At 45.7% G+C, this 19,720-nt stretch overlaps 1 protein-coding gene across 7 annotated transcripts in view; it reads left to right on the top strand.

Moving 5' to 3' along the window:
• The first annotated feature begins 4,945 nt into the window (after positions 1 to 4,945).
• Positions 4,946 to 19,720, top strand: part of ZCCHC2 (zinc finger CCHC-type containing 2) — a 46,998-nt gene continuing 32,223 nt past the window's right edge. For 3 of the 7 annotated variants that reach the window (XM_084789516.1, XM_084789515.1, XM_084789520.1), the window contains exons 1-2: positions 4,948 to 5,987; positions 16,810 to 16,921. In XM_084789516.1, coding sequence (XP_084645642.1) covers positions 5,022 to 5,987; positions 16,810 to 16,921 — 1,078 coding nt within the window. In that variant the 5' untranslated portion in view covers positions 4,948 to 5,021. Of the gene's footprint in view, positions 5,988 to 16,809; positions 16,922 to 19,720 lie in introns of all 7 variants that reach the window. The other 4 variants (XM_084789514.1, XM_084789519.1, XM_084789518.1 and 1 more) reach the window with 3 other exon arrangements.

Here is a 19,720-nt window from a genome sequence, read left to right on the forward strand (position 1 = left end):
AAATGTTTTGCTTGCACGTATGTCTGTGCTCCATATGCCTGGTACTACAGAAGTCAGAAGAGGGCATCAGATCTTTTCTACCAGCAAGAAGAGAAAGTGCTCTTAACTGCTGAGCCATCTCTCTAGCTTCTATTTTCTGTTTTTAGCTGAGGTAATGGAGAACATGTGTTTTGTTTACTTTGTAGCCAATAGTAAGCATGTTAGAACTAATGATTACAATTGACAGTTACAAAATGTTACCTTCAATATTTTCTGCCTTTTCTAGTAGAATTTTCCCAGAACCACATCCGATCCTCTTTTACGCCCATGGATTGGATTTTTTTTAATCCACCAATATTATTATATTATTTTACACTGAATATTTCCCTAACTTCAAAAGTTGGACTTCATCTGTCCTTATTTCAAACTAAGCAGAATTTAAGATTTGTAGATTTCTAATGGAAGTCACTAGTTTGAGGACCTTCTAAACCAAACCATTTTAATATTAAATTTGCTTTTCAATAGTTTCTAAGATCATGGATTTCATTTCAAAAAAATTCAATGTACAGTGTTTGAGAATATACTCATCCTGGTCAAGCTAGGCCCAGGAGTCTTTCTGACACAGAGTCAAACCTGCAGGGAAACTCCACTCACGGCGAGGATCCCAGTAAAAATGTCTTCCACCACATCTGGGGCACAGCATCCAGACTACCAGTGAAAACACTGTCACAGAAACGGTGCTTGTGATTTTTACTTTTCCCTCATCTGTCTTGTATTTTTAGAAAACCTACCTCACAAAACTTACCTTGTAAATTTTTATGTGTAATTTTCCCTTAAGTTGTAGCTCAACCAATAATTTGCCTGTTATCTTCAAGATCTTTTGATCAACTTTTCAAATAAATTTTAAAAACTAACATTTATATATAAAGCTATATGTGACTTAACCGAACAGAAAATAATTTTTGAAATATACTCGTGACAATTTAAATTATAAAAAGGGCAGAATAAAGTACAATGATGCTGCCATGAATGTTTCCTTGGCACCCACCCTTCCCTTTCTGCTTTGTGGCAGCCTCTGTCTGTTCTGGGGATCCTTATAATTCAGAAGAAGCCGACTCCACTTCTTTGGACCCAGAGATTAATCAAGAGTGGAGTCAGGGAGACCCTTGGGCCTGGCCTGAAGATGCTGATCTATACATTCTGGTCTTTCCTGCTAGATGATGCCGCAGAAGCTTCTGGCCTTTACTTCTGTTCCACTGTTTATTCGTTCGTTTATTTCACAATTGTGTATGAACATCTACCATGTCCTAAATGAGTTGAACATGTCAGCAGCCGGTAAAATGTCAAGTTGAAATAGAAATGGCCAGTTAATAGACAGTTACAACCCAGCCACAAGTGCTTCGTGACTCACACTTATAACCCTACTACTTGTGAATTCAAGGCCAGCCTAGCATCCATAGTGAGACCTAGTCTCAAAAAAATAAAATAATAAAATAAAGGTATTCAGTGGAAGAAAAAGAAAAACATGTTAAAAAGTCAATAGGTCAATATTCATGACTCACAGGACAAGCTTTGGAGGTGGATCAGACTGGCAGTTTGGGATTACATCTTGGCTATATAGAGGATTTGAACAAACAGCCCTTTATATTCTGGGTATACGTATGTCTGTGCACGTGAGTGTGCTGCCCATGGAGGACAGAGGCATCAGATGCCCTGGAGCTGGAGTCACAGGAGGTTGTGAAGTTCCTGATGTGGGCACTGGGAATTGAACTCCTGAATTCAGGTCCGCTGCAGGAGCGGTACACACTCTGACCTGCTAAACAGACCCTAAATACATCTTTTTCATGGAGAGGACAATGTTAAGCAAATCAGAGTTGGGATAAAATTACTTGCTATAACCCAATTAATTGCAAAAGGTGGAGCCTAAAAGTCCCTTCCATCATTGCTAGCATCCAAATCCAAAGCACAACTCACCCTGAAACAAGTTTTCTTGTTGCAGAGAAAGACATAGTTGGATGTTAAAAATAAAAGCATCTTTTATGTTACACTAAAGGTATATCAAGATCATCTAAAGACAGACACTGATCTACAGGCTCTGTGGGCTATCTCTTCTGTTTCCCAGAGGAACAGAAGCAATAGAACATGCTAGAAGAAGAGTTATTAGACTGGGTTATATGGGATAGGTAGTTCAACAATGGCTGTCTACAGGCCAGAGAGGCTGAGAACCTACTAGCTTCTGGGTCCACAGACCTAAACGCCAGCAGCCGTCCCAGCTACTGGTCTTCAGTTCTCACTAGAACTGGGCTAGATGTCAGGGAAGGAGGCAGTGGCAGGAGCAGAGATGATGTTCTCACCAGAAAGGGGGGCAAGGCAGGCAGGCAGGCAGGCAGGCAGGCAAGAACAGCAGCGTGCCCCTTAGACTGCTATTAATTTGGGCCCCTTGCTGGCAGACGCTGCCTTCCCTAGTGGGTACCGCCATAGGGGAGGGTCGTTCTCCCCAGTCAGCCCTTCCAAGAATTATTCTCTTGGTTGGTTCAGAAGCATGTCACTGACAACCAATTTTAACTATCACAATTCAAACCCCACACTCACTGTTACTATCCCCCATGTGATTTTATTCTATATGGAACAAATATATATATATATCTGAGAATTTAGAGCAGGTTTTTGGAACCAGGTAGGCACTCATATTTCTTAGGAGTCATTAGAGCCGTCAGGGTAGTTCTCCCCAATTAAACCCACTCCTGTTTTGCCCTGGGCTCTCCCTTACAAACGCTGCAGCAATTCGTCACTCTTGCTCACTGTGTTACTGTGTTCTCTCACTTATCACAGGGTGGAAATACACTTAGACCCGTGTGTGACTTGCAGGGTGGAGAGAGGGCCCCGAAACAGCACCCCGTGGGGATAAAATCCCCAGGCTGGTGGAAGATAGCCTGAATTACAGCGTAGTGTGTGTTATTAGAGTTGTTATTATCAACTGTTCTCTAATGCTGGCCAAAGCTACGAAAGACGAAAACCATCATTACCAAATACAAATTTAATTAGGAAGAAAACGTGGATTGGGTGTTGTGAGTCCATTAACTAAGTAGGTGTTTGATGCCAAGGAAGATGTAAAGATGTGAAAATGCAATGCCTGGGCCTCATGTAAAAATCAATTTGGAGGTAGAGTATTTACTCATTACACAAGGCTTCCAAGTATAGTGTGTGTGTGTGTGTGTGTGTGTGTGTGTGTGTGTGTCGGGGGTGGGTGGGGGTGGGTGGTGGTCCTTACACTCTGTCACTTAAAGCAGTCCACTTTAAGTTCCAGAAATGTGACGATCGGCCAGGAAGAGTAGACTTGAGGGTAGTTGGTAATTGAGGCTGACAACAAATGGGGGCACTAAGTTCAGAGAAATACATGGCAGGAAAGCTTCCACTTATTTTTCTCAACCTGACATGTACTGAGTAATTCTCCATCTCTCAGTTTCATCACGGAAACTGATTCAGGATTCAACTCAGCTTTATCCCAAATGATAAAACTGCGGAGTTGGGTCTACACACTCTAGGAGACAGCCAACACTCTGAGCCAGGGGGAGTGTGGAAGTTCATTTTCTCACACTCCTACTAACGTTATATAGTATGAGTTTTAGAAAATTCTGATTCTCCCTACCTTCCAGGCCACAATTTCTACTTACACCCATGGTCTGACAAACAGACAAACAGCATCTTAGGAACTCTGACAGGCAGCCATGTTCCAGCACCAGAGAGATAGTACGGAAGGAAGGCCCTGAGGGCTCACTAAGAAGAATCATGGCCCTTTGCTTTTTTTTCTGGTGCGGGGAGGGGGATATATATATCACTATGAGTCATTTTGGGGGTCTCCAAACCTTAAATCCCTGTCAAGACAGTATCTTATTAAAATCTTTAAAATGAATTACAGGAAAATCACACCAGTACAATGATTCCAAATGCTCGAGGATAGGAACTAAAACGTAGCCAATAAATGAAAAACCATAGATCTATGCCAGGAGCGTGTCCTTAAACTGAACTTAGGAAGCCAGAAGCATTAGGCCACAGCACCCCCAGCAACATGGTCCCCTGGCCTGAGAGACAGTCCAAATCTGCACCTTGCAGCCTGAGTGTGGCACTCGCCACTTCTGGCCACTCCGCATGCCGACCTAGCTCCCGTATCTACGACCCAGTGTCCACACGAAAGGCCTGGTGAAGTTTTAGAACGTGGTAATTTCCCGTGGCAGACTTTTGCCAAGTCCATCAGGAGGCGGGGACTTGGAACCCGCTCGCCCAGCTCCGGGGCGGCGGCTGACGCGAGATGGTCCGCAGCCAGGACAGGGCCAGACCTCTCAAGAAAAACCAAATCCATTTCTCTTGTCCCACGTGAACCTCGCACGCGTCTCGCCGCTCCCGGTCGAGCTCAGCTCACCGTGGTCCTCAGGTCCCAAACCCACGTTCTAAACCCGGGGGAGCCCACCAAGCATTAGGACCACGCGGGAGCTACGGGAGCTTTGCAGCCTGCAGGAGCGGGGCGTGGCTTCTCGGAGAGGGAGGCTCCCGGCAGGGGAGGGGGGGGCGGGTGAGGAGCGCGCGTCACGCCGGATCTGGACGTTGATTGGCTGGGGTGCGGTGCGCGGAGCCCGCCAGCGTCCCCGCCCAGCCCCGCAGCTCCTCCTCCTCCTCCTCGCCAAGCGGCTCTGCCAGCGCCGGCTCGAGAGGGAACCGCTCTGGCCGTCGCCGCCAGCCCAGTGCGGACGCGGAGGAGGCGGCGGAAGGACGACGCGCTGGTCGGCTTGCTCCTTCCGCACCGGACTCCCCAGCGGGCGCGGCGCCCAGGGGCGGGGCCGCCGCGGGCACGCCCCGCCTCCTGCCCGGGACGCCGCCGCCGGCCGGCCACCGCCCCCCTCCTCCTCGCCGGCGAGACCCGCCCCCGGCCCGCCCCGGCGGCATGGAAGGGCAGCGTTCTTGACGGCCGTGCCGCCGCCCGGGCGCTCGGCTCCTCCCGCCGCCCCCGCTCCCTCGCTCGCATGTCCGCGTCGCCTTAGCCGAGGATGCTGAGGATGAAGCTGCCGCCGAAGTCGACGCACCCCAGCGAGCCGCCGCCCGACGCGGAGGAGCCCGAGGCGGACTCGCGGCCCGGCGCAAAGGCGCCGCTGCGCCGCCGCCGCGACTGCCGCCCGCCGCCGCCGCCGCCGCCGCCGCCCACGGGCCCGCCGCGGGTCCCCCCGCCGCTGCCGCCGTCGCCGCCCCGGGGGCTCGAGCCGCCTGTTGCTGGCGGGCCGACGGCGGGCGCGGGCATGCCGGGCGGCGGCGGCGGCGGCGGGCACGCGGCAGCGGCGGCGGCGGCGCTGCGCGAACAGGAGCGGGTGTACGAGTGGTTCGGGCTGGTGCTGGGCTCGGCGCAGCGCTTGGAGTTCATGTGCGGGCTGCTGGACCTGTGCAACCCGCTGGAGCTGCGCTTTCTCGGCTCGTGCCTGGAGGACTTGGCGCGCAAGGACTACCACTACCTGCGCGACTCGGAGGCCAAGGCCAACGGCCTCTCGGACCCAGGGTCGCTGGCCGACTTCCGAGAGCCCGCCGTGCGCTCGCGCCTCATCGTTTACCTGGCGCTGCTGGGCTCGGAGAACAGGGAGGCCGCCGGCCGCCTGCACCGCCTCCTGCCCCAGGTGGACGCAGTGCTCAGGAGCCTGCGCGCGACTCGGGCCGAGGGCTCCCGGGGCAGCGCGGAGGACGAGCCGGTTGGCGATGGCGAGCAGGACGCGGAGAAGGACGGCCTTGGCCCGGAAGGCGACAGCGGCGGCGGCTGCGCCGAGCTCGGAACTGGAGGCGGGCTCGGCTTCAGGGCCCAGGAGGAACTGCTGCTGCTCTTCACCATGGCTTCGCTGCACCCGGCTTTCTCCTTCCACCAGCGGGTCACCCTGAGGGAGCACTTGGAGAAGCTCCGCGGCGCGCTCCGGGTGGAGCCCGAGGACGCGGAGGAGGTGGAGCCGTGCAACTTTGCGGGCTCCAGTGCCCAGGTAAGGCGCCAGGAGGTGAGAAGGAGTGGCGGTGCGGTGGCAGCCCCGGCCTCGCCCTCGGAGGCCTCGGATTCCAGCTCCGACCCCAGCCTCATGCAGGTGTCTCTGAATAACCACGCGGCAGCTCTCGGCCCTGGGTAGTCCTCTCCTCCTCGTTCTCTTGGGCGGCTCAGTTCCAGTCACCCGCGTGCACATAGAGCCAGCCACCCGCCATAACAGAATGCTCTAGAATGCTCCTCTGACGTGCACGAGGTGTCACGGAAGACGTGGAGCTCCCTGACCCTAGACCTCGGATGAGCAGGCTCGTGGGACATTTTGGGATTTGTTTGGGCGCTAAGTGCAGGGGGAAAGCCAAGCGCTAGAGGGGCCTGGCAACTGCAGTCTGGTCCTGGGTGCAGACCCTTTCCTAGTCTGTCAGCCTTACCCCTTCGCGAAACTCCCAGGTTAATGCCCTTGTCTGTGGCACACGAGACTTTTCATGTTTAGTGTGTACCAGTTAAAAGGTTCAAATAGGTCTTTTGGTCTTTACTCAGAGAACTTTGATTCCCAGAAAGAAGAAGAAGAAAAAAATCTATGTAGACCTATGAATTGGCTGACCTAAGTACTAATGCTGGTCATTTGGGTAAGAGGCCTGGGATGGCCTGGCTAAGCCTTTAACAAACTACAAACAAGCTCTCCTAAAGGGGCTTGATTTCTGCTTCCAGATTTGTGGCTGGTGATCTCTTAGGTCTTTACTGTAGGCATTAACGTTGTCTAAAAGAGTTATTAAAACACCACATACTTTGTAGGGATCCACTTGTCGCAAACATTAAAGAATTTTTAGAGCCTTGAAAGCGATTTAATTAGACCCAATAAACCGCTTAAGAATGGCAGTTTAATGGTGCATGGGGCTGTTTCATATTTTTGTGAAGCAGATCTTTTGAGCTGTATTGATTGGGTGTCATGCTCTTCCACTTTAAAAAGGGGGGTTTCCCTCCTCTGCTTGCCTGAAAGTTAACATGTGTCAACAGCCAGCCATTCAGTATCCTAGAACTAAACTTGAGCATTATGTTTCACTAGTGACTGTATAGACTCATTACCCCAGAGCTGTGAGTGTTCAGGGTCAGTCTCAAGGGCTTTAGAGATATTGTAGCCTGAGTACTTAGTTTTTTTCCTGAGGTGTTTGTGAAGTGACAAGTTTATATTTTATTATAAATATAAGAAAACCCAGATGTAATAAAGCTAGGACCTTGCATTTTCTAGGTGACTGTCAAGCCATACCATCTTCTACCACCAGCATACACGTATGTGTAATGATGGGAAAGGCTTAATTCACCCTTCAGCCTACTCACCAACTATACCTGAGAAGTCGCACCACAGAGCTGTGACATGTAGAGAAGCGAGCATGAGCTCTGGAACATGTTTTCTTGTCACGCTGTAAAGATAACCTTGGATTTGGTCTGATGAAAATGTCCCACAAATTACATTATACCATTCTTATTGTACGGACACAGGTACATCACTGATTTGCAGAGTCTTAACTGTGAGGAGTCTCCTTACCTTTCATGTTGCTTTTAACATGCAAACTGTAAAGCAGACTGAGGGGCTACATTTGCCCTAATCAGAGTAATGAGATTTTTATCTCGACTGCTGTGCATGGCCTTTTCTGGCCACCAGTGAGTGCTAGGAGGAGTGAACCAAGAAGAGTGGGCATCCTGCCATTAATTTCAGCACATCATCGCTTCTCAGGAAGTGGGAGTAGGGAATAAATCCTACAGGGATTTGTATGGGCTACAGGAGTCGCAGGGGCTGTTGCCTCGCACTTGGTGGTACCCTGCGCAGCAGATTTCTCCAGTAGTTGTTTGGGGTTGATGAACAAGCCATTTACATCTGATGAGACAACTATGATCCCACCTTTTGGAGGTGTGTGTGTGCTGGGGCGGTGTAATTGTGTGCACCCCAAGTCCTCCAGCTGACGCTTGGCCTTGGCCTTGCTGTTGCTCACAGGCTGTCATTCTCGGGGCTGCTGGTGCAGGTGGGCTGTTTTAAGTGCGGATTCCGGCGGTCCAGCCCAGCTATTGCTCGGGCCCTCGATGACCTAAGCGCACGCTAGGTATGGCGCGGGCGGGATTCCGCAGGGAGCAGACTGGAGCGGGCACCGGCCGCTCGCGGGGCCGCGGGGTCCACCCGAGGGCGCTGGGGTCGCGCGCGGTCGCGGCCCACAGACAGCCGCGAGCCGGGGCTGCCCCTCCCCCGCCGGCCAAGATGGCGGCCGTGCAGCCCACGTGACCAGCGCCGTCCCGCCCTTGCCCCGCCCGGGCTCCAGCCTCTGCCTGAGGCTGGCAGAGGAGGTGGAGAAGAACCACGTGGGCCCAAGACTAGTGAAGGCTTAGACCTGATGAAGGGGAAATTCATGGTGCTGCACTTAATTGCACCGGAAGTAACTTTGGCTGCAGGTATGCAGCTTCTCATTGCTTAGGAACCATATTTTTTTTAAATTAGTGTTTATGACCAAGAGAAGCATATTTGCCCTCGATAGATGAAGAAAAGCAATTTTAAATTTTTTGCTGAAGTATAATGGTTCAGAATATTGTGTCTAAAAACTATAAAGTGAATTTGTTTAATTTTTTAAAATCTAATGGCATTGAGGCGTAGAACGTGTACTTTTATGCCAACTTTGTATTCTGTGCCTTGAAGGTGACCTGGACACAGTATCAGTTCAGTAGTTGGTGACAAGTCCACATCAGAGAAACAGGATAAACAAGTACCAGTGTAGTTTTACTCTTAGGGCATTTTATAGCTTTTAAGTGAGATTTGCATCATTCTTTGCTATCACATTATATTAAACCTTCAGTATTGGCACGCATGTCACCTTTCTTCCCGGCTGCAGGAGACTGCCATTAACTTGTATATGATTCCACAAATAGGCCAAGGAATGGTACTGGGAATACTCAGTAATGATGTCCTAGGAAATTATGTGAAGTTCTTTGTTCGCATACGTGGCAAATAGCTGCAAACACCTGATGTTAAACATAATTCTCTTCCTTTTATTAATAAGGTAAACCATAAACGCTTAGAAGCCAAAACCTGTGTAGTTTTAGGTGCTAGCTTTATTCCTGTGTTTGAATGACTGTAGACACTCAGAACTGTGAGCACTCACTGCCTACTTTTAGAGGTGTGACCCCTAACTAGCAATACAGAGGTGTAAGAAACGAACCGCTCTGGTTATCGTCTGGGTCGACAGTGGCTGGTATTGTGGGGTTAGCCCTTTTTGGTTCTTGGTGCTTGAAGCGTGGCTGTTTGACAAATGGTACTAATGTTTGAATAAAAGATTTTGTGTTTTAGTGTTACTTAAACTCGTAAACTGTACTGAACTCAACAGAATTAAGTGACCATGAGTCCTGTTAAATTAGTACATTTAGTACAGGGGAGAAACACCTTGTGAAATTGTTTGTTTTCCATAAATATGTAAATTGGCTGTATTGCCTTTGACCAACCTAATATTTCTATTTGGATTCCAATACAGATAACTTATGAGTTGTGTTGGTGCGTGAGGAAGAAAGCTTTACAACAGGTTTTAACCTAAGTTTTACTTCTCCAAGAAAATGTAAATGTGTTTGTGCCATCAGAGTCCATAGAAAGAGCAGCTACCTAGAAGTTTGTAGCAGGGTTCTGCTGCTGTGTTATGTGCTAAGGTGTGTTTGTAAGAGATGGCAGTAAAAGGAAGAGTGTTTTGTTATGTTTGAGCCCGTTTCACACCGTAACCCAGGCTTGCCTTGAGCTGGGAGATCCTCCTTCTTCTGCCTCAGAAGTATGGAATATAAGTATGAGCTATCACATTGGCTAGGAATCATTTTTACAGTTCACTGGTAACATATTATATTTGTTTTTAGGCCATTGCTAGAATGTGTCTGTGGGACAGGAAATGGGTCTGGCCTGAGGTTTTCTCACTTGTTGGAAGCCTTTGAGCTGGGTTGGCCTCCTGGGTGGTGGACAGAAACACGTAGCACAGCATCTGCAGGTAGAGCTGGGAGCAGGGATAGCCTTGTCTTCCATATGCAGTGTTTGGTCTGCTTGGTTGCAGCAAAGATTTTTTTTTTTTTTTTTTTTTTTTTGGGTTTTCGAGACAGGGTTTCTCTGTGTAGCCTTGGCTGTCCTAGACTCACTTTGTAGACCAGGCTGGCCTCGAACTCACAGCGATCCGTCTGCCTCTGCCTCCCGAGTGCTGGGATTAAAGGCATGCTCCACCACGCCCAGCGGAAGAGGCTTTTTACAGTCAGGTCATCTTTATTTTTTTAGCAGATAATTACCAAAACAAAGTACCTGATTTCCTATGGGAGTGCAGGGTCGGGTGTGGGAGTGCAGAGGAAAAGCAAGTACTCCTCAGTGAGGTAAGACCGGGCTCTTACAACCACACACCTGCGCTGCTTTCTTTACTTTGTGAGATGGGTGGGAGGTTGTGCTGTAGAGCTCTTGCAAGGGTGGCAGGGGGTGTGTGTGCCTACATTTCCAGCTCTGAGACATTAACCAGCCAACTTGAATCTGAGCCTTAGTGTCACCTATAAAATAGGGAAAGTGACTTCCTTTCCAGGTTGTTGTGATTGCATTAAGAATAAGTCTCAAGATAATTCAGACTGTTTTGAACGCATTCTCATGCTAGTGCAGTTTTTCTTTAGCATTGAGTCATGACATTTTATTTCCAGGAAAGATTGGTCTTTTTATATTTGAGGCTTTTAATTTTCTTACTTAAAGCCCACAGGATAGAGTACTTTTACATTCTTATTGTTGTAATTCTAGATAGATTAGTTTTCAAGAAGGATACATACATAGTTGAAAAGATAGTTTTGGAGAGATAGTTATTTAGGAAATTATTTTTGTAACACAGTGCAAAAAACAATTTTTTTTCAAACCCCCAAAGAAGAAATACTTTTCAGTTACAAATTCAGTTACACATAATTTCTTTTAGTATTGGATTTGGGACCATAAATGGAAGGGAATAAATATTTTAACTCTGGTGCAACTATAATCTTATATTTTTCACCACTTTCCACATTTAAGTAGGAAATTAAATTTATGTGGAGTCAAGCATGGTGGTACATGAGTGCCTGTACGCCAGCAAGTGAAGGGGCTCAGACAGGCTGGCCTGTACTAAGGAAAGCTATTTTATAGTTCGGTTAAGTTACATAGTTCATTAGTTCAGAGCACAGGTAGGGATTCATGTGTACTTAAGAGCATTTCTACATTGAAGCTGTTGTATAAATTTTTTTTAGGCTGTTTAATAGTTTGCATTCTTTGAGAAATGTTAAGCTAATCTTCTTTTCTTGTAATGCTTGAATCTTAGTATTTGGGAGGCTGAAGCAGTGAGTTTGAGACCATATCGGCAAAAAGCAAACAAAAAACAACAAAACCTCAAAAAATAGAAGCAAGAGGTAGTGTTGCTCCGAGTACATTAGTTTTTCATGTTACATGCTCCATTTTCCTGATGGAGCACTGTGTGACAGGACTTTTATAACAGTGAGAAAGGGAAGTAGCCTGTGCCATGTTTGTTGTATAGTAGGGCCCCAGCCCTGCAGCCATTCCTTTTGTCCCTGCGCTCTTGGATTCCCTGTCACATGGCTCATTTAGCAATGTTCAGCGCACATTGAAGGAATAGTTTATCTGAGGTTTTACTTCATATGTATGTTTTGCCTTCATGTATGTATGTGTGCCATGTGTGCCTGGTACCCTTCAAGGCCAGAAGAAAGCATCAGATCCACTGGAACTGGAGTTACAGATGGTTGTGAGCTGCCATGTGGGTGCTGGGAACCAAGCCCCAGCCACTGAGCCATCTCTCCAGGCCACATTTAGATTTTGAAAAGCTCCCTTCCAAGCTTCCCAGTGCCCAGAATAAGATGGAGGCGTTCTCCTCATCTTGTTTTATGTAACTATCCAGACGATGAGTGTGAAATGAGGGAAGTGCATGAAACTCCCATCACTGTGATGTGTCTGGTTACCTTAACCGTCTTCCATCTTTATTCTGACTCTGTCCTCCAGTTTTGAAGTATTGATACCATGTTCTTTTGGGTCTTGATTTTTATTTTTTTACAATTATTATTTACAATAATCCCTAACTAGTTCCCTTGGTTTCACTTCTTCATCTCACTGCTTGGGTACTGCCACCAGATACATCTTTCTAAATCAATCTTTAGTCATAGAGTAATAATTTTCTTTCATTGACTGAGGGACCCTGACTTTAATAGACCCTTAACTCAATGTCCTCATAGTTCTGCACTTCGGTCCACGGGGCTCATGCCATCCCCTCTTCTGTGAGGATCTTAGACTGCCAGTCTTCTAAGCTTCTGTCAGTTCAGAATCCCAATAGCACATATATTCTCTTGGAGTTTGGGTACTTCTAGAATTCTTACTACTATTTTAAAAATACACAACTGACCTTTCTTTGTAGGTCTTTAAATTATCTGCTTTTATTTATTTTTTGTCAAATTGCATATATCCTAATTGCTCAGTCATAATTTCTTAAACCTAGGCTTTCAGATGTAGCCCTGGAAGTATTGCTTTAAGACTGAAAGCATCGAACTGTGACTTTTTTTCCCTGGTCTTATTTTGTACTCTCTCCTTAAGCCTCTGTATGGGGGATGCACAGATGGGTTCAGACCTGGAAGTGATGGTTTACTAGTTGGAGATGTCGTAGTTATGAACTGTTGTCTTATTCTTTGGATAGTTGACTGTGTAGAGTCTATTTCAGTGTTTGGGCTCCAGCTTTTGATTTGTATGGGAGGGAGAAGGGGAATGGAAAATACTTTGCTTGTGTTTAGAAAGTTAAAAACTTGACTTTGGTTACTGAAATGAGCACTCTGTAAAATCATGTGGAATTTTTAAAGTTTATTAATAAGACTGTCTAAACTGGGATCGTTTCCTAGAGTAAAATTGATTTTTGTTTTAAGTGGTCCTGGAGGGGAAAGTGGTTAGGTATAAACCAAAGACTGTGGTATTTAGAGAACTACTTGACAAAAAGCCCATCCTAAAAAGAGATTGCATTGTTGCATGGTGAAAGGAAAAGCTGTTGCTTTTGGAAATGCCTTGTTTCCCTTCTTTGTTGTGGTAAGTGGCTGCCCTGGTAGGTGCGCTTAAGTGTCACATCCTAACACAGCGTTTCCCAACACTGTACATACTTAACTGACTGTATATCACTGTTAAGGCCTTAAACTTCTAAGCTTAAATTCTACATGGTTCTAAGATTTTAAAACTAACTTTTATTCACCTGATGTAATTGTGAATTACATCACACTTAGAGACTTTTTGCTGAATATCCTCATTTTTTCTGCTAGCTTTTTTTCTGAACTCTTGCTGGCTGGTTCAACTTAGCTGGTCTGGCTCAAACTCAAGCTGACTGATTCAATTTGGCTTCTCTTGGCCTCTCACTGGATTGCTCTGCTTTGGCAATATGTTTTAATCTGGCTCCTTCTTATTCTTTGGCTCATTCTGTCTTCACCTCTGTCTAGATTGTTCTCTCTCTCCGACCAGTACAACTGTCCTGGTAAAACTGCCTCTGAACTCCATGAACTGAACTGCCACAAACTCAACTCCACTGCACTGACTCCTTCCTGACTGACCTCAGCTCAACTGAACTGACTATCCCTGTACTATCTTAAATCACCTCTTTCCTGTAAGAGTTCTCTATTCTGTCAAATCTTTCTCTGATTTGTCACTTTGTCTGTCTCTCAATTAGACTTCACTGTTTGAAATCAGAGATGTGCACTAAAGGTGTGTCTGTATTTGAGCCTGATCATGCAGACCTGGGAGGTCTTTGGCTGTGGTTAGAGCAGCTGGATTAAAACTCCTCTGCACAAAAGCTCTTGTGCACTGAAGGTGACACTGTGGCCTGGAAGGTCTGGTAGTACCTGGGCTGTGTCCTACTCTGAGTTTAGTTTGCTTCCTGCTTAGAACTCCTCCCTTGGTCTTGCCACTGTGTTTTTCTCTCTTGTGGGGTAAGGCTGTAAAGGAAAAGGAGTTAACCGTGGGTGTGGGCTAGCGAAGGGATGCATGCATGAGTAGGTCCTTCTGCATGCCTGAGTTTGTCCTGTCACCCCAGCCCAGGAGTGAAGCAGCTCCCAGTGCACTTTCCTCATTCCTTGCACAGAAGGGAACTTCACTACCTGTTTCTTTCTTGTCTCCTTGTCATTTTTGTCCCGTGTGGAGTTTGACTTTCAGCCGTGCACCTGTCGTCTTCCCAGGTGGCACTGTTTAGATTGAAGCAGCTGGTCTGGTCTGTGGGCTACAGTGGCAGTGTTTGTAGTCCACAGGTAAGCTCCCTGTGCTCTCGCTTCTCCTTGACTGGCTTCTTCCACAAAGGTGGGATCCAGAACTTAATGGGGAAAGTAGAGGTCTTTCTTGTATATACAGTGACATCAAACAGTAGTCCTCAGATTTCACGGCATCTTTCTTCTGCTGAATGCCATGCTGTGTGACACATGAAGACGGAGACAGCATAACTGACAGCCTTTCACATTTGGTACTAATAAGCACAACTATGTTCTCTGCAGCTCATTGTGAACTTTAGAAGCAACTTCTAAATTTAATCTGCATGATTTTCACAGTATTGGTACCTACCAAGACTTGGGGATAAAAAGAAGCTATTTGCAGAACTTAAGTGTTGGTAGACTTGGTCCTAGTTTATTAAACAGGTTGCTACACAAGCCTTCTAGTGCTCAGATAAACTCTTGAGCCCTGTTGTACTTTGAGGCATCTTGCTAAGTTGCTTAGGCTGGCCTTGAACTTAAGAGTATTCTGCTTCAGGTTCCAGTGCAGCTAGGATTACAGGAATGTACCACCATGCCTGACAGTTTTGTTCTTAAAATTAGCTTCAGATTTATTATTTCAGTTGTGAAGCAAACCATTTTCCTGTGGTTTTTTAAATATAATGCTGTGGCAACAGTGTAGCTAATTAACTATGCTAAGATATTTGTAACAAAATTTGCTGCCTTGTTCTTTTTGGAGTGTTTGATTTGGTGGTATTGATTATACCACATCATCACCAATTATTCTTTCCCTATTTTAGATAATAACCATACTGATGGACATAAAATAATCTCATAGTGGTTTTGATATGCACTTCCTTATGGAAATTGATTGTTGCATATTTTCCATTTGTTTATATTTGGAATTTTTTAAAACTTGAACCATATTTTGGCAATGTAAAAAAAAAACAACAGTCTGCTATAAGAAAAGGAGTGGAGCTGGAAGAAGGTTCAGTGGTTACGAGTGCATACATACTGCACCCTAAGAGGACCTTATTTGCCTGTAACTCAGCCTCCTCAGGCCGCTGTTCTCATGTGCACTTAGCCATACCACATACACACCGTAATTAAAAATAAAACCTTAAGGAATGAAAAGGAAAAGAAGTGGTTGAAATTGTTTAATAAGCTTCTTTTAGGTAACAGCTAATTGAGAGGATTGCAACGATTTGTTTCTGCTTTTGTTTGTTTGTTTTTTATCATGCTGAGAGGAAAACCTAGGACCTTGTGCATGCTAAACAGGTACTCCACTACTGAGCCATATTGTTAGCACTGTATTGCTAGGTTTTTGTTTTTTGTTTGTTTGTTTGTTTTAAGTACTTAAAACAGGGTTGAAATTTCAATTAGCAAAATCTCTCAGGCAGATGTGGGCTGCAGAAAGATTATATGATCTGAGTTAGGATAAATCCAAGTTTATTGTTAAAACTAGAAAACATTGCAGGTTAGTAAAGACTGTGGGGCTGATTGTCCTAGCTGTTGGGCACTGAAGAGAGCTGTGCTCTCCTCATTACATGGTTCTTTGCAAACAATACGATTACCTTGGGTTTCTAGAAGGCTGATATAAGGCTTAGTTCCCAAGAGTATTTAGTGTACTCTAGTCACACAAATAGAGCTGTCTCCTGGAATCTCATACTCACTTTCAGGCCAGTATGGGTTATTAGGCAGCAGGCAGGTAAAAGACCTCCCATGGGATCCTCGGAAGTTTAGGGTCCTCTATTCTTGGCGTTCCCACAATATGTTACTTACTGTGTTTGGCTCTTGAAACACGTGATGTTGCTATGAGTGGCATTGTGAGGTTCTAGGTAAGAGGAGGTAAGATGTCAGGATAGAAAAATAGAGGACTGTTTTCTGCTTACCAAGAGTCTCATAATAACACTATACACATAGCACTGCTTTAATTCTGGAGAGCTCTAAGCTTGGTGTGATTTTTATTATTGTAAACGTCCCAGCTTCGAGGCACACAGCCACTGTTCACTAGTGATGGGCTGAGTAGACTAAGCCAGGGTCTGAATTCTTAGTGGTTTCTGGGTGACTTTGCTTTGATAGTAAACCATCCATAGACAGTGTTTCTTTCAAAGATTTGCTATGTCTTGATGGTGCTGTTGATAACACTTTTACTAATGGAGCATCCTGTTAGACTCTCACTAAAGCTAATCAGTAACTAAACTGTATGTAATGATGGACATACAAAGTACCAATGCACTTAGCTTGGAAAATTAGCATAAAGTGTGCCATTTATTTTACATGTCCTCTTGATATGTCTGGTTCGTGTGGCATAGAGTGGACACCACTGGCAACTCTTGATTAGCAACATTTGATTTTTGTGTGCTAAGATAGCTGGGAAAGTAAATATTTGAAAAGATTACTATTACTGCGAAATAAAAATAAACATTGATACTGCTACTTGTGACTCTAATACTTGGTGCCCTTGTATCCTTCATGCTTAAGCACTGGTAACTAATAAAATCATTATTCAGACTAGACTGTAGGACTTGACTTTCTTATGGAGTTTCCTACTCTGATGTAGACTAACACAGCATCTTTTCTTCCAGAACGACTCTGCTTGTGGTGATTATATACAGAGTAATGAGACTGGGTTAGTAGAACAAGCCCCAATACCTCAAGATGGACTCACTGTGGCCCCTCACAGAGCTCAGCAAGAAGGTATGCTGTATTCACTGTGTTTACACTGTAACTCAGGGCGTTTTGTTATGTTGCCCTTGCTGCTGCTGCTGCTGCTGGGTGGGTGGGTGGGTGGTTGAGACAGCGGCTCACACAGCCCAAGCTGGCCCCAGACTCACTGTATAGCTAAAGCAGGCCTTGAACTCTTGATCCTCCTGTCTCCATCTCCCAAGTGCTGGAATTACAGGTGTGTGCTACCAGGCCTGGCTTATGTGGTGCTGGGGAGCCGGCTTAGGGCTCATCCATGCTGAGTGAGCCTACTGTTTCATTGTCAACTCTCATTTTAGAGAAATCCCACTGGTCCTGGCTTTTGTCCAAAAGCAATGCTCCAAATGTTCTAACTTCTGTGTTCTGGGGACTCCTTGCTCTGCAGCTGTGGATTGTCCTCTCATGTGTGTCCGGACAGTTGTCTTTTTGGCTATCTCTGAAGACTCTATATGTATATTCCTGGAGGGCAAAGACTTTATCCTATTCCTAAAGTATCATAGATATGTATTAAGTGTAGCGTTTCATCTGTAGAGCATGGCCAGTGTCATTTAAAATAGGAAAAGCAACAAAGTTCATATTCATAATAAGAGGATGAAGAAATTGTTCACCTCCATTTTCCCTGCAGCATACAGGTTTAAGGAGGGTTGGCATGTGGGAATGAAAGCCATTACCATCTGTAAAGAGATGGGCTCGGATGGTGTCTTTTCTCTGCATTTGGGCAGTCCATAGCCCATATAGAGAGGGAATCTGAAACAAAATGCAGGCTGCTGTGTGGGTTGTAGGTGAGCCACGACACACACAACATTCTCAGTCACAGCTCTGCATGTATGTCACTATACTGCCTTTTAGTCAGAGTCCTTTTGGTGTGTAGTTTTCCTCAGGAAATCTATGTCTCTTTAATTATAAAAATGTTTATCTAATTATCACCTCTGTTGAAGATGATCAGGGTACTCTCCCAACTATACTTTAACCATAAACGCAATGAACATGAGTAACTTGATGCAGAACTTGATTTTTATAATCTTTTGTTTTTTCGTAAAAGTTTCTTTTAAAAAAAGACTTATTTCAAAATGATAGCAGTTAGTTTTAAAGTGGTACTCTGGTTATTCATTCTGTTAAAAATGTGGTATGTAGTACATGCTCTTTGGTCTTAGTTTATGAGTGTTAAGACAGGCAACAACAGGTCAGGTATAACTTGAAATCCAGGATGAAGCCGAAGCCATATTCCCGGCTTGGTAACAAGACCATGCCCCCTACCTTTCCTTCTTTCCCTCTGCTTAACAGCAAATAGTAAGGGCTGGCTCAGTTGGTAAAGTGCTCTGCAACCTGAGGACTTGAAAATTAGGCCCCTAGCACCCACGCACAGAGAGCCAGGCAGAGCAGTACATGTGCTGGCAGACACAGACAGAAGAGAGTCCCCGGAGCTCACTGACCAGCCAGCCAACTTAGCTGATCACTCAACTCCAGGTCTAGTCAAATTCACATTTCAAAACAAGGTGGAGAACCAACATTGGCCTCTGGTGTCTCTTGCACATGCGTGGTGTGTACACACACACACACACACACACACACACACACACACACGAGGGTGGATGTGGGGTCAGGGGATGGCCTAAGATGGCCTTGTGTTCACCGTCCTCTAGCCTTTGCCTATGCTGTGTTTGGGATCACACCCAGAAGTTGGTACATCCTAGACAAGCATTCTGCAAACAAAGCTCCATCAAACTAGTTCAGTGAGGCTGTATTTGATAGCATCATTCTTTACGTGATTCAGTGATAACTGTGTTTGGAAACACAGACCTTCCCATCCCTCTTTGGTCACTGTAACGTTACACAGGTGTGAGACTTACCACCAGGCATTTGAGAGATTTTTCTTTCTACCTTCACCCTCAACCAACAATTTCTGAAGCTTTGGAGAGCCTGGCCTGATGCAGTCATCAGACCATACCTCTTGAAAGATGGCACTAAGTGCTGTCCCTGCTTATTGTGCATGCGTTTCCTGCTGCGTTTCTGTGTGTTGTGTTTCCTGCTCCTTCATTGCTCACTTTTCATAACGTGTAACAATCTGGTTGCCACTTCTGTGCTTCTGCTGCTTTACCAACTTCTAAAGCAGAGTGAATCCTCCCCCTTTCTGTGTCATCGGTCCCCTGAGTTCATCACTACGCATTCCTTTCCCAACTCTTCTCTGCCATCATTGTCAAACTCACTGCTGTCAGCCTCCAATGTTGTGGCCTCAGCACCAAGTAAGTATTGTTCCTGGTTTACACCCCAGGCAACAGGCTGGTTGTCTTCAGGTCCTTGTAGTTTGTAGTCAGCTGTTTCAGAACAGCTTTCCTCTTCTTCTCCTTCTCCTTCTCCTTCTCCTTCTTCTTCTTCTTCTTCTTTTTCTAATTTGATGTATTCTCTGATGACAGCTTACTGACAGAGCTGTAAAGTGAGTGGCTGGTGGCTTGCAGTAAGCTTACTTAGTTCATGAATAGACCGCTATCTCCGTAAATAGTCCTTGTTCTCAAATTCACAATCACCGGTGTCCACTGTTTCATCCCTGTAGTAAACTGTACATTTATTCATTCACAGGGAGACTTTATGGTTCCTTATAGTGACCAGTTTATACTACATTTTGCCAATTCCAGGAGTTATAAAACCTCCTTCCGGCCTCTGGGCACCAGACATATATGTGGTATGTATACATACATACATACATACATACATACATACATACATACATACATACATACCATCATGCAGGCAGAACACTTGTGCATATAAAAATAAAAAACAGGAAACTAGAAA

Source organism: Acomys minous (assembly GCF_964271855.1).
Source record: "Acomys minous genome assembly, chromosome: 1".
In the NCBI taxonomy this organism is placed as follows: domain Eukaryota; kingdom Metazoa; phylum Chordata; class Mammalia; order Rodentia; family Muridae; genus Acomys; species Acomys minous.